Below are 14,642 nucleotides of genomic sequence, written 5' to 3' on the forward strand. Positions count from 1 at the left end.
CTTAATTCGTTCCGGAGGTCCGTTCTTAACCTGAAACTGTTCTTAACCTGAGGTACCACTTTAGCTAATGGGGCCTCCCGCTGCCGCTGCTCCGCCACTGCACGATTTCTGTTCTCATCCTGAGGTAAAGTTCTTAACTCAAGGTACTATTTCTGTGTTAGCGGAGTCTGTAACCTGAAGCGTCTGTAACTTGAAGCGTCTGTAACCCGAGGTACCACTGTATATGCTATGGGCCCAAAATTCTGGCTCATCAAACTGATGGATGCTTTGTTAGTATAGACGGCAGACATGCCCATTATTCTTAACAGTGAGGGTAAACACAGGCACAAGTGCTTTCTGAAGTTTGTTTTATTTGGCTGCGGGAGTAATGGAGGCTGCCAGTGTGGCTGGATCGCCACTTGGCAGTTTCACATCTGGATAGTATCTCCTTCCCGATTCAAATGGCACAACGGAACCAGAAATGTGACTCTCCAAAGCTTATTGCCTTTTGTGATAGTCATATAATGCAGTTCAGCTGTTAGGAGAGAGAAAGAGAAAAGAAGAGGTTCTGCATGAAAAGCATTCAGGTATCTGTCAGTGTCCTCCCTCTCTCAAATCCCCAGACCCAGGGAGGACTTTAGGGGTGCCACATATGCAGTGGCGTAGCGTGGGTTGTCAGCACCCGGGGCAAGGCAAGTAATTTGCGCCCCCCGCTGCACTGTCCCTCCCCCAAATAGTCCCTCGCTCTCTCTCCGCACCGCACGCCTGGCACCCTCCCCTCCACAGGGGGCGGCGACCCGGCGGCTCGGATCGGATTCGCACAGCCAGCACTGCAGTGAGAGAGAGTGAGTGAGCCAGGTAGGGGCAGAGAGCTGCGAGTGCGAGCGCGCCCCCCCCAGATGTTGCGCCCGGTGCGGCTGGCCCCCCCTGCACCCCCCACGCTACGCCACTGCACATATGTCCTTTGCTTCTTCCGTAGTTCAGGGCAGATGTTCAGCAGGTGCAGCTTGAACTCTGACCTAGAGAAGCAGCAATGGGAGACGCTGCTTCTGTTGAATTTCTGCCAGACAACTGGGCACAGAGCTTGTCAAGCAACTCTGCTGACTTCCAGTCCTCCTGTTCCTCTGCTAACTCCTTATGCATTTGGAGTTATTCCCTCACTAACTCCTTTTAATTTTTTTTAAATAAAAAATATTATTATATTTATATAAAGGGATTTGAACCCTAGTTTCCCATGTCCTAGTTTAACACAATCCCCATTATACCACACAGCCTCTCTGCTGTTTGTCATTCAGCAGCGATTACACCTGTAAATAAAGCCCAATTTTAGACCTGCAATTGTATTTCAAATCACACCCCCCAAAAGCCCACTCCCAAGGGCTGGTTCTTAATATATGTTTATTCAGAAGCAATTCCAATTCAGCAGAGCTCCCACTTCTTCCACTACCAGAAACCGCTCTTTCATTCTTTCCCCCCCTGAATAGTGCAACTGTTATTTTTTAATACTTCTTTTTTAAAGGACAAATTGATCATAAAAGGTCCTATAGGCAGAGTACAAAAATTGACAGGAGCTGATTCGGTAACATTGTAGCCACAGTGAAGGAAATATCTAGTTAAGGAGTCACTTAACAGAGAAGCTGACGATGCTTTATAACGGCCTTAGCCAACCTGGTGGCCTCCTGATGTTTTGGTCTGCATTTCCCATCAGCCCCATGCAAGGAGCGAAGCAGGGCCAGTGATGGGAGTGGCTTTTGGAGAGTGCTGTCTGTGGGATAACATATAACCAACATGCTGAACTCTAATTAATGCATGAAGGGGTTAAAACCATAGAGTAAGCTGTCCTGCCAGGTTTAGTTCACCTCGGGAGAGACTAGGCAATCAAGCCTGTGTTCCCTCTGTCTACCTGAGAAGCTCAACGTGTGAGTTGGTCTAACAGCCTATATTTCCACACTTCACCTCGCGGTACATTTAGTGATTTTTAATCTCTGCTGGAGATTAAAGGGACGTGGGTGGCGCTGTGGGTAAAACCTCAGTGCCTAGGACCTGCTGATCGTATGGTCAGCGGTTCGAATCCCCGCGGCGGGGTGAGCTCCCGTCTTCGGTCCCAGCTCCTGCCCACCTAGCAGCTCGAAAGCACAATTAAGTGCAAGTAGATAAATAGGTACCACTTTATAGCGGGAAGGTAATCGGTGTTTCCATGTGCTGCGCTGGTGCCGGCTCGCCAGAGCAGCTTCGTCACACTGGCCACGTGACCCGGAAGTGTCTCCGGACAGCGCTGGCCCCCGGCCTCTTAAGTGAGATGGGCGCACAACCCCAGAGTTGGACACGACTGGCCCGTACGGGCAGGGGTACCTTTACCTTTACCTTTAATCTCTGCTGGGTTCCCTCACCAAAGAGTGCTTGCCCCAAACCTGGTTCTTAGCATCCAGGAATTCTCCTTTTTAGTATTTACATTTTATCTCCTGTACCTACACTTTCGGGGCCAGGTAGAAAGGTTTGAAAGATCACCTGCAGCCCTTGGGCCTGAGGATCCCCACTCCTGGCCAGTGCAATGCTTTTGGCAGCCGTGCTATCTTATTTCCCTGTCCAAATGGTGATATCAGTTCCAAAGAAAACAGCTAGTTTGGAGGCAGGCCTAGCAAATGATGTCCCTTCCCTGTCCCACTGGGATCCATTCTTCTCACTGAGAACCACGGAATCCTAGTTCTTGGCTGCAACCTAATCTAATAGGGAAGAACAGAGCTATCCATTCTTCTTCTTTCTCATTTTTCCCCCCAGTCTTAAATTAAGTTTTCCACATTTTTGCAGTGATTTGTGAATTATTATTGAATCCATGAAAATTCACCAAAATTTGGTGCATTTTTCTCCCAATATGCATGTTATGTAATAAGATCAACTGCAGTTCTCACTCAGGCCCACCAGTATGCAAATGAAGGATTGAGAACTGTCGCTCTCTGATTGGTTAGCTAGTTGGGAGTTGTTACTGTTACAAGTTACTTAGTATTATATAAAGCAGCCAGCTAGGCTGCACTGAGTCTGACTCCAAGAGCAGTTCTAACTTGTGTAATAAAGAGCTGTGAATCTAACAGAGCTGTGTCCTTCGTCCATCTTTCCCACTATTTAACAATACACATGTTTGTGTGCAGTTTTTACATTATATAGAGTTCCCCCTAATAAAATGTATTTTTGAATGTTTTGCAAGTATCCTTTCCCCATACACTTTCCCCTAATACAGTGGTACCTCGGGTTAAGACCTTAATTCGTTCCGGAGTTCCGTTCTTAACCTGAAACTGTTCTTAACCTGAGGTACCACTTTAGCTAAGGGGGCCTCCCGCTGCCACCACGCTGTCACCGCGTGATTTCTGTACTCATCCTGAGGTAAAGTTCTTAACCTGAGGTACTATTTCCGGGTTAGCGGAGTCTGTAACCTGAAGCGTATGTAACCTGAGGTACAGACATGCATTTCTGCCAACATTTTTTGTTTGGAGAATTGCGTTGCAAAATTCAGGCATGTATGAATTCTCACGCGTAGCTGTGTTTCAGTTTTGTATGCATTGTTTAAAGGAAACCCTTTAAATGCAAACCAAGCTGAGTTCCTCCCCAATCCCTACAGTACCAGGAAGGGAAGATTGCCCCAAACATTGGAGAGCTGCTGCTACAGCGTGTTATACCTGTTGTAGGTTTATGAGGCGGAGGCGGGATGGGGTCGTCTGTAGTCTACAGTAAAAGTGTTTGTGTTCCCGTTTTCATCGCTGATCAGGAGTTCTGCATAAGGAGAACAGCAGTTCGACCTGCAAAAGAAGACACAAGGCCGATAAACCAAAGATGAGAGGAAGGGAAGCTCTGATGGGCGTGTGATTCAGAGGTCATGTTCTCACAATATGCAAAAAAAAACCCCACCCTATATACAACAATGGGGAAATATTGTTAACATTAGTTGGAAAGAAAGCAAGCAATGTTGGCAGGGACATCCTGAAGGCCTTTAGGGGGGTATTCTTATATGCAACGGCCGCAGCTCAGACTTGGGTGGCAAAGGGGCAGAAGGAACAAGAAGCCCTGACAATAATGGAGTGGCAAAACAAGCTACAAGAATTTGCTGAAATGGCGCAGTTAACAAATACCCTGAAAGGCCATTCAAAACAAAAATTTATGGAAAAGTGGGGTAGATATAAAACATATGTTCAAAAATACAGTACAGTGGTACCTCAGGTTAAGAACTTAATTCGTTCTGGAGGTCCGTTCTTAACCTGAAACTGTTCTTAACCTGAAGCAGCACTTTAGCTAATGGGGCCTCCCGCTGCCGCCGCGCCGCTGGAGCACAATTTCTGTTCTCATCCTGAAGCAAAGTTCTTAACCCAAGGTACTATTTCTGGGTCAGCGGAGTCTGTAACCTGAAGTGTATGTAACCTGAAGCCTATGTAACCTGAGGTACCACTGTAAAGGTTCGCTATCTATGCTAGCATTTGATTGACGTTGGAGTGAGACTGAGTTGAGAAATAAGACTAAGAGCACATATTGATCTAGGAATGTATTAGATAAAATGTAATGAAATATACAATAACAAGAGTACATTCATTTGTAAAAAAGGAATATACAACGGGATAGACAGGAAGTCTAGTGTGTTGGTATGCATATGATTTTGGGAGGGGATTGTTCTTTTTTTTGTTTGTTTCATTTTCTTTATAGGTATATAAAATTTGTATATAAATTTTGTATACATGTGGGAAATTATATTATAAGTCCTGTAATGGAATATGACAACATTTACAGGTGTAATATAAGAATGTTAAAAAATAAATAAAATGCAAATTAAAAAAAAGAAAAAGCAAGCAGAGGTAAACAGGAATCAGCCTCCGCTGTGGGGCTCCATGATCAGTGGTCATTTTCTGCACCATGCCGTCAGATTTATAGAAACCGGATATACATACTGATAGTGACACATGACTTCCTTGCTGCCGTCAGTCCCCCGTGGGCTGCAGGAGAGACCAGAAGGATTTGCACTGATTTGGACGGTGACGGCACTGTGATTATCCATTGCAGAGAACCTCATTTTCCAAATGTACCGAGAGCAGGTAGGCTTGTGCTGGAATTTGGCTACACAAGGCATATAAAGGTCTAGAAGCGCGTAGTTTGGTGGGATCTCATCTGTTTTCTGTTTGGATGGAGCACAGGTTGGTTAGGAAGAACCAAGAGTAGCCATCTGTAAAGACCACTTTCTGCTAGGAGTAGCCAACTCGAGTAGCCAACACGGTGATCTCCAGACATTTTGGACTACAATACACAAAACTCCTGACTATTGGCCATGCTGATGGAGGCTGATGAGAATTACAGTCTGGAGGGCACCACATTGGCAACCCTTGAACGGCAGATGGATCAATCAGTCTATTGCTTGTCTATGTCAGTTTCACATGTGTTCATAAGTCCCATTTTCACATTAATGTGTGTGTTTTAAAAAAACAATTGCATGCAAATTTGTATTTAAACATTATATATATTTAAATACATGCCTATATATATGTTTATATATGCATATGTGTGTGTTTATGTTTAAATACAAATTTGCATGCAGATTTTTATTTAAAAAACACACACACAGATTAAAAAGGGCTGATCGCCAAAGAATTGATGCCTTTGAATTATGGTGCTGGAGGAGACTCTTGAGAGTCCCTTGGACTGCAAGAAGATCAAACCTCTCCATTCTGGAGGAAATCAGCCCTGAGTGCTCACTGGAAAGACAGATCCTGAAGCTGAGGCTCCAATACTTTGGCCACCTCGTGAGAAGAGAAGACTCCCTGGAAAAGACCCTGATGTTGGGAAAGATGGAGGGCACAAGGAGAAGGGGACGACAGAGGACGAGATGGCTGGATAGTGTTCTCGAAGCTACCAGCATGAGTTTGACCAAACTGCGGGAGGCAGTGGAAGACAGCAGTACCTGGCGTGCCCTGGTCCAGGGGGTCACGAAGAGTCAGACATGACTAAACGACTAAACAACAACATTTCTCATACTGGGAGGCATTTAGGAATGTAAGAGAGTTCTCACAATAATAGAAACGGGAGCGGAAACTGCAGGAGTTCACTTATTTGTCCCATATCTGGAACAAAAATCAATCCATCAAATAAGATTGGTATTCACTGTTGTTGTTGCTTTCAGTCCACAAAAAATATGTAATTGATTATGTCCCTCTCACAAACCCCCACAATTTGGATTGTGTTTCCTTTGCATTTTAAATGAATGGGGGCGGAATAACATGACAACAACATAACTTATGTAACCTGCAAAATTAATTACGCAAATTACGTAAACTACATAATTTCACAGGAGAAGCCTGAGAGAAAAATAACATAATTTGGGGCAGTGGAAGATGAATTGCAGTGAGGGGGGGGGGAACAGGAGGGCAGAACAGAAAATCATCCCTTTTTAAATTCTTAGGCAGCAGGCAATTCTTCACTGACTATCACGTATTAGTGAGTAAATAATGTGGAATGAGAACTCACCATATCATTTTCAGAAATGACAGTGATGGGCAGTCTCAGGTAGTTTTGAGTTGTTGAGCTTTTAGCTGTGAACGTTGCGGTGCTGAAAGAACATTAGGTAATGATGAACAGAGTGCATTTTTTTTTGGGGGGGGGGAAGGAATGGCGCTGTGGGTTAAACCACAGAGCCTAGGACTTGCCGATCAGAAGGTTGGCGGTTCTAATCCCCGCGACGGGGTGAGCTCCTGTTGCTCGGTCCCTGCTCCTGCCAACCTAGCAGTTCGAAAGCACACCAAAGTGCAAGTAGATAAATAGGTACCGCTCCGGCGGGAAGGTAAACGGCGTTTCCGTGCGCTGCTCTGGTTTGCCAGAAGCGGCTTAGTCATGCTGGCCACATGACATGGAAGCTGTATGCCGGCTCCCTCGGCCAATAAAGCGAGATGAGCGCTGCAACCCCAGAGTCGGCCACGACTGGACCTAATGGTCAGGGAGTCCCTTTACCTTTACCTTAAGGCGTGTAGATGAGAAGGGGTAGTTCAGCAAAGCTATCAACAACCTGGCAACCTCCAGGTATTTTGGACTATAACTCTCCATGCTGGCTGCGGCAAATGGAGGTTACAGCCATAAACATCTGGAGGGCCATTCCTTGCCAAGGGAATCCATAAGTCTTGGCACCAGCTCCCTTTTGCCCTGCTCCTTAGCCAAGTAAGAGCCATTGCTCAGTCCGTTTGACTCCCAAAACTGTTCAAAAACCAAGGCACGGTTTCCAATTGGCTGCAGGAGCTTCCTGCACTCAAGCGGGAGCCGCGCTGGACGTTCGACTTCCGAAAAACGTTTGCAAACCGGAACACTTACTTCCGGGTTTGTGGCACTCGGGAGCTGATTTGTTTGATAACTAAGCTGTTCGAGAACCAAGGTACCACCGTACTGAATTACAGCAGTGGTTTGAGGAAGGTCACAGCTCAGAGACAGGCAAACAGAAGCATAGCTGTCAACTTTTCCCTTTTCTTGCGAGGAATCCTATTCGGAATAAGGGAATTTCCCTTAAAAAAAGGGAAACGTTGACAGCTATGAACAGAAGAGTTGGGAGGTGTTGGGAGAAGGGAGGGGGGAGACAGAGCAGCCAGCTGACAAGTTATCACTGGAGAATATTTCTGACCCCCCTTCTCCCAGATCACGGCGTTCATTGAGAGTGCAAGAGCAAAGGAGTCACAGTCAATTAGCCCCTGTCAGTCACCATAAGGGGAAGTGCTGTTGCTAGGAAGCAAGCTGGGAGGAACTCAGTTGCAGCAATGCCATTATCGGGAGGCAGGCTGCATTCCTTTGTCTCTCGCTGTGATCACTGAATAAACTCATTTGTAAGGACTCTTCCTTGTTTTTCTCTGCTTCTTGCTGCTACTGGGGGAGGGATAGAATTCCCTGAAGACAGACACCATCAAAGTTGGTCCGTCTTGAGCAGGGGTTAGCAAACTTTTTCAGCAGGGGGCTGGTCCACTGTCCCTCAGACCTTGTAGGGGGCCGGACTATACATTTTTTTTCGGGGGGGGGGGGGAAATGAACGGCACCTTTCCAAGCACCTCGGCAGAGGTTTCCAAGCACGTAACAGAACTGTAACCCAATTCTAGGTCCGTGTTGCTAATCCCGATAATTTGGTTTCCTTAGATTTATTTAAACCTATCCCAGAAGGTGTGAAGGGTTCACTACCGGTTTCCGTCCCAGGAGATAGGGAAATCCTGTTAGATATTCCTGGATGGGCTAGAAACCCCCAAATTTCCAGAGGTCAGATCAGGGGTCTGCTAACTTTTACAGCAGGGGGCCAGTGCACTGTCCCTCAGAACTTGTGGGGGGCCGGACTAGAAGAGAGAAAAAATGAACGGATTCCTATGCCCCACAAATAACCCAGAGATGCATTTTAAATAGAAGGACACATTCTGCTCATGTAAAAACACCAGGCAGGCCCCATAAATAACCCAGAGATGCATTTTAAATAAAAGGACACATTCTGCTCATGTAAAAACACCAGGCAGGCCCCACAAATAACCCAGAGATGCATTTTAAATAAAAGGACACATTCTGCTCATGTAAAAACACCAGGCAGGCCCCACAAATAACCCAGAGGTGCATTTTAAATAAAAGGACACATTCTGCTCATGTAAAAACACCAGGCAGGCCCCACAAATAACCCAGAGATGCATTTTAAATAAAAAGACACATTCTACTCATATAAAAACACGCTGATTCTTGGGCCGTCCATGGGCCGAATTTAGGAGGCGATTGGGCTGGATCCGGCCCCCGGGCCTTAGTTTGCCTACCCATGGTCTTGAGACTACTGTTTCCTGCCCATAGACCTCCCAAATGTTGGCTCCTTGTCCATGGTCCCACTTCAACCTGCCACTCCTGTTCCAGACCGTTACAGCAACGCTGTCCTACCTGGAAGTAAAGCTGCTGTTCTTCAAAGGCGCCGTGAAGGTTGCCCTGAGGACGACGCTCTCTCCCGAATTTAGGAAACTTTCCGTCGGTGTAAAGCTCTCCAGGAAACCAAAGTCGTCCCAGACTTTAAAGGAGAAGTCGGCAGCTGTCCCTTTGTTCACCACCATGACAGAGACCTCCAGGCTTTCGCCAGGTGCCATTGTGCCTGGATAGATAGGAGAACATGGGTAGGTACTGGCAGCTGGGCCTCGGCCCAGTATACTTGAAGGAGCGTCTCCAACCCCATTGTTCAGCCCAGGAGGAAGCATTGGTTGTCAAAACATTCTGTAGCTATGTGAGGGGGGAATAGGGGGCACCTAGCAACTCTCAGCATGCTGAAGGAGCATCTCCACCCCCATCGTTCATCCTGGATACTGAGGTCCACCTCTGAGGGCCATCTGGCGGTTCCCTCATTGTGAGAAGTGAGGTTGCAGGGAACCAGGCAGAGGGCCTTCTCGGTAGTGGCGCCCTCCCTGTGGAACGCCCTCCCTCCAGATGTCAAGGAAATAAACAACCACCAGATTTTTAGAAGACATCTGAAGGCAGCCCTGTTCAGGGAAGTTTTTAATGTTTGAAGTTTTATCGTGTTTTTAATATTCTGTTGGGGGCCGCCCAGAGTGGCTGGGTGGACTTCTGCGCAGACGCTGAGGTCCAGCTCTGAGGGCCTTCTGGCAGTTCCCTCCCTGCGAGAAGTGAGGTCGCAGGGAACCAGGCAGAGGGCCTTCTCGGTAGTGGCACCCGCCCTGTGGAACACCCTCCCACCAGATGTCAAAGAGATAAACAACTACCTAACATTTAGAAGACATCTGAAGGCAGCCCTGTTCAGGCAAGTTTTTAATGTGTGACATTTTAATGTATTTTTAATCTTTGTTGGAAGCCGCCCAGAGTGGCTGGGGAAACCCAGCCAGATGGGTGGGGTACAAATAATAAATTATTACCATTATTATTATCATCATCACCACCACCATCCTCATCATCTCACTGGTCATGAGAGCTAATGCTTTGCCTCCATTGCTGGAGGCAGTCTGCCTTTGAATACCACACTCACTGTTTTGGTCTGGCACAGGTAGAATCTGCACGGACTCTGTGCTGATGGGGTAGCTGCTGACTCGCGAAAAGGGCAGATTCTCTGGAGACAGGCCTTCCACACTCAGCAGCGTGGTCTAGAAGGTAGAGGAGAGAGAATTACTGTAAAAGGTCTTTTAAAACAGGGCAGGGGACCCTGTGCCCCTCCAAGTATCATTGGACTACAGCTCATCTCATACCTGACCATTTATTTTCCTAGTAGTATCATATATATTAGACGCGGGTAGCGCTTTGGTCTATACCGCAGAGCCTCTTGGGCTTGCCGATCAGAAGGTTGGCGGTTCGAATCCCCACAACAGGGAAGCTCCCATTGCTCGGTCCCAGCTCCTGCCAACCTAGCAGTTTGATAGCACATCAAAGTGCAAGTAGATAAATAGGTACCGCTCTGGCGGGAAGCTAAACGGCGTTTCCGTGCACTGCTCTGGTTTGCCAGAAGCGGCTTAGTCATGCTGGCCACATGACCCGGAAGCTGTACGCCGGCTCCCTCGGCCAGTAAAGCAAGATGAGCGTTGCAACCCCAGAGTCGTTTGCGACTGGACCTAATGGTCAGGGGTCCCTTTACCTTTTTATCATATATATGTGTGTGTGTGTGTGTTTATAGGGCCCCTGAATGGTTAAGTCCAGTCAAAGGTGACTATGAGGTTGCTGCGCTCATCCACAGACAGCTTTCCGGGCCATGTGGCCAGCATGACTAAACTGCTTCTGGCACAATGAGACACCATGACGGAAACCAGAACGCACGGAAACACCGTTTACCTTCCCGCCACAGCGGTACCTATTTATCTACTTGCACTGGTGTGCTTTCGAACTGCTAGGTTGGCAGGAGCTGGGACAGAGCAACAGGAGCTCACCCCATCGCAGGGATTCGAACCTCCGACCTTCTGATCAGCAAGCTCAAGAGGCTCAGTGGTTTAGACCCACAGCGCCACCCGTGTCCTGACATCCGTCTCTGGGTTAGTCCGGGAAGGTCTTGGTAGTAACATAGTGGGATTCCTGGAAGGCTGCATTTGGTTCTGTGCCTGAGGTTCTGGCCTGGCCCAATGGTAGAGCCGGCCCTGCAACTGGTACCATTCTTTAGCAAATGACATGAGGAAAGGGTACTTACCGGAGTGTGCAAGAAAACAGGGGCAATAGCCAGGACATTGCCAAGGGCATCAGAGGTCTGGTTCAAAGTGATGGAGTCTAGGGGGTTCCCCAATCCAGAAATAGGGACCAGGCGCTGGACCCGGGCATCTTTAGCCCCACCCACGAGCCTCAGTGAGACAGTATAGTTGGAGCCTGGAACAAAGATGCAGGAGCTCAGAAGAACATCCTTGGAAATCCCCACCTATCACTTCAGTATCTCCATTGAGCTCATCTAGACCAAGGACCACTAGGAGATAGTTGGACTATATGGAACTTGCCAAACTGGCTGGGAGACTCCGAGAGAAGAGAGAAGAGATGGTGGAAGAAGATTGGAAGAAGTTTAAAGAATATTTGAAAAAATATGTTAATATTTAAATCTTACAATAGCTTTGGAAGTGGACATAGGCTGTAGGGTTAGAAGTAGAAGACAGTGTATTTTAAAATAGTATTATTTGTCAGTGATAAAATGCGAAGATTTTTATGGTAAAACTAAGTGTGATAAAAATGGTTAAAAATTATGATATATGATTGGACTGTGATACGGTCTTTTGAAACAGTGATATTGGAAAGTGCTACATATAACCACTAAGAAATTCTGATGGAAGACATTCGAGGAAGTCAAATACTATGTTTATGAAGATGGATGGTACTTAATTTTAATTAATTAAGTGATAATATGTTGAATGTACCGTATTTTTCGCCCTATAGGACGCACTGGCCCACAGGACACACCTAATTTTTTGGGGGGGAAATAAAGGGGGAAAAAAATTATTTCCCCCCTAGGCGCGGGGCTGGGGCGGGGGAAGCCCGAGCCCAGTGCCGGGCTCCCACGGCTTGCGGAGAGCTGCGCGAAGCTAAGCCTGGGTGGAGAGCTGCGCCTCCCCGCTGTCCCCCGAGCTTGAGGGGCTGTTGGCAGGGAGAAGCACGCTTCTCCCCACCGCCAGCCTCCAAACCAGGTCGGGGGACAGCGGGATGGTGGCGTTCCGCCTCCCCACTGTCCCCCAAGCTTGTGGGGCTGGCGGTGGGGCTCTCCTGAAGCCTGGAGAGCGAGAGGCGTCGGTGTGCACCAACCCCTCTCGCTGTCCAGGCTTCAGCGAAAGCCTGCATTCGCCCCATAGGACGCACACACATTTCCCCTTCATTTTTGGAGGGGGAAAAGTGCCTCCTATAGTGCGAAAAATACGGAATCTTTTTTCTCTTTTTCTTTTATTTTTTGTTTGCCTTCATTATTGTTATTTTTTCCTTTTTTTACTATGTTTATCTACTGAAAATAATAAATATTTTTTGGGAAAAAAATTATGATATATGAAACTGCTAAAGACGAGGTAAAATGAAAATCAGATAGGGGGGACTTGGGGAAGCTCACCTAATAATGTTTCGAAAAAAATAAGGATAAGACAAGAATTCGTTTGTATTGTTTTTCTGTTTGTATTGTTTATTTGTGTTATAAAATGAATAATATTTTTTTTTGGGGGGGGGAGGGAGATAGCACCTCCAAGAAGAACACCATGGCAAAAGGAGACACCAACCTGCCCCCATCCCCATCCCTTTGTGCCTGCAAACAGGGAATGACTGCATAACTGGGGGAGAGGGGATGAGCAAGTTAAACTACAGCTCAATGTAATACGGTTGAACACCCAAAAATGAGGACATGGGACTTGGCAAACATGCTGCAAATGACAGGGGTGGGAGTGCCCTTAACAGGCATGCCAACTGCGCCCCCCGAAGTTCTTAAGGTGGGGGCTGGGCCCCCTCAATATCGAGCAGTAACATACTTACCGGTAAAGGTAAAGGGACCCCTGACCATTAGGGGTTGCGGCGCTCCTCTTGCTTTATTGGCCGAGGGAGCCAATGGGTTAAACCACAGAGCCTAGGACTTGCCGATCAGAAGGTCGGCGGTTCGAATCCCCGCGACGGGGTAAGCTCCCGTTGCCCGGTCCCTGCTCCTGCCAACCTAGCAGTTCGAAAGCACGTCGAAGTGCAAGTAGATAAATAGGTACCGCTCCGGCGGGAAGATAAACGGCGTTTCTGTGCGCTGCTCTGGTTCGTCAGAAGCGGCTTAGTCATGCTGGCCACATGACCCGGAAGCTGTGTGCTGGCTCCCTCGGCCAGTAAAGCGAGATGAGTGCCGCAACCCCAGAGTCGGTCACGACTGGACCTAATGGTCAGGGGTCCCTTTACCCTTTTTAAGCCTTAAACCACAACATCAGATAATCCTGCCCTCTTTATGGCTGCTTCAAATCCCCCAAAACGTACCTTTCACAGGTTTTCCCTGGACCGGAAGCACATACTTGTTCTGCTTCTGCATAATCTGGTAGGATATATCTAGCAAGCTCTTGCCTCCGATTTCCACCTCATAGGAGCCGCTGAGAGACACAGTCACAGTCCACAAGCCCCGCTCAGGGATGGGGGACACCTTCACTATCTTGTGGCTGGCTGTGTTGATCACTGTGTGAGTGGATGGCGAGACACCTGCCATAGGATGACATCAAGACAGACAAGGTTGCAGGAGGGGCAGAGCAGGGGTAGGGAATGTCAGGCCCGGTGGACAAATGCAGTCCTCCCTGTCTGCCCCTCTCTCTAGTAAATCACCTCTCTTCTGGCCACACTCTTCACTGCCCCTGCTTCACAGCCTCAATAAATGCAAATTCTCCAAGTCCTGTTGAAGACTCTGTATATTTGACCGGGAGGTGTGTACATTCTCCATGAAGAAGAAGAAGAAGAAGAGTTTTGGATTTGATATCCCGCCTTTCACTCCCCTTCAGGAGTCTCAAAGCAGCTAACATTCTCCTTTCCCTTCCTCCCCCACAACAAACACTCTGTGAGGTGAGTGAGGCTGAGAGACTTCAGAGAAGCGTGACTGGCCCAAGGTCACCCAGCAGCTGCATGTGGAGGAGCGGAGACGTGAACCCGGTTCACCAGATTACGAGTCTACCGCTCTTAACCACTACACCACACTGGGGCCTGGTGAATGTGCAACATAGCTGGTTGTTATCCTCAAAGCGTTTGTTGTATAACGCTTTGGGGGTGTCCCCCCCCCATGAAATTGGGAAAATATTAATTAATTAATAATAAAATAATAAAAATTAATTAATTAATTAATAATAAAGAAAACCCTGCAGCAAACAAACGTGAGTTGCTTAAAAAATAAATACAGTGTTATGTTCTCCTCCTCTCTCTCCTTTCTTTCTTTTTTTAACAAAATGATAATAAAAAAAAAACATTTTTCAGGTTTCCCTTAAATCCAAAGAGCTAGTTTGATTTAAAGATCCCAGTATGATTCAGTGGCTAGAGTGGCTAGAGTGTCAAACTTGCACTGGAGGCACCCAGGTTCAAATACCAATTTGTGCACCTAGGTATTCCCTTTCGACGACATCCAGGGCTAAAAGTTGTTAAGCATCACAGGTTGTCGCTGGGGGCTTGGGCAGCTGCTGTCTGGTGGGACTACCACCAGCCCCTAGCCTGCGTGTAGCTACCTGGCAGCAGGCTTTCAAGGCATGGGTAGGAAA

General features: G+C 47.3%; 1 protein-coding gene across 1 annotated transcript in view; it reads right to left on the minus strand.

Moving 5' to 3' along the window:
• Positions 1-330: 330 nt before the first annotated feature.
• The window catches only part of LOC310670146 (von Willebrand factor A domain-containing protein 7-like), a 29,181-nt gene continuing 14,869 nt past the window's right edge, over positions 331-14,642 (minus strand). Inside the window, exons 11-18 of the mRNA XM_083424901.1 lie at positions 13,390-13,605; positions 11,114-11,286; positions 9,971-10,085; positions 8,884-9,088; positions 6,475-6,556; positions 4,908-5,131; positions 3,651-3,770; positions 331-514 (exon numbers count right to left, since the gene is read on the minus strand). Of these exons, the coding sequence (XP_083281027.1) occupies positions 3,662-3,770; positions 4,908-5,131; positions 6,475-6,556; positions 8,884-9,088; positions 9,971-10,085; positions 11,114-11,286; positions 13,390-13,605 (1,124 nt within the window). The 3' untranslated portion in view covers positions 331-514; positions 3,651-3,661. The remainder of the gene's footprint in view (positions 515-3,650; positions 3,771-4,907; positions 5,132-6,474; positions 6,557-8,883; positions 9,089-9,970; positions 10,086-11,113; positions 11,287-13,389; positions 13,606-14,642) is intronic.

The sequence above is a fragment of the Podarcis tiliguerta genome (assembly GCF_965153285.1).
Source record: "Podarcis tiliguerta genome assembly, chromosome: 2".
NCBI lineage: Eukaryota > Metazoa > Chordata > Lepidosauria > Squamata > Lacertidae > Podarcis > Podarcis tiliguerta.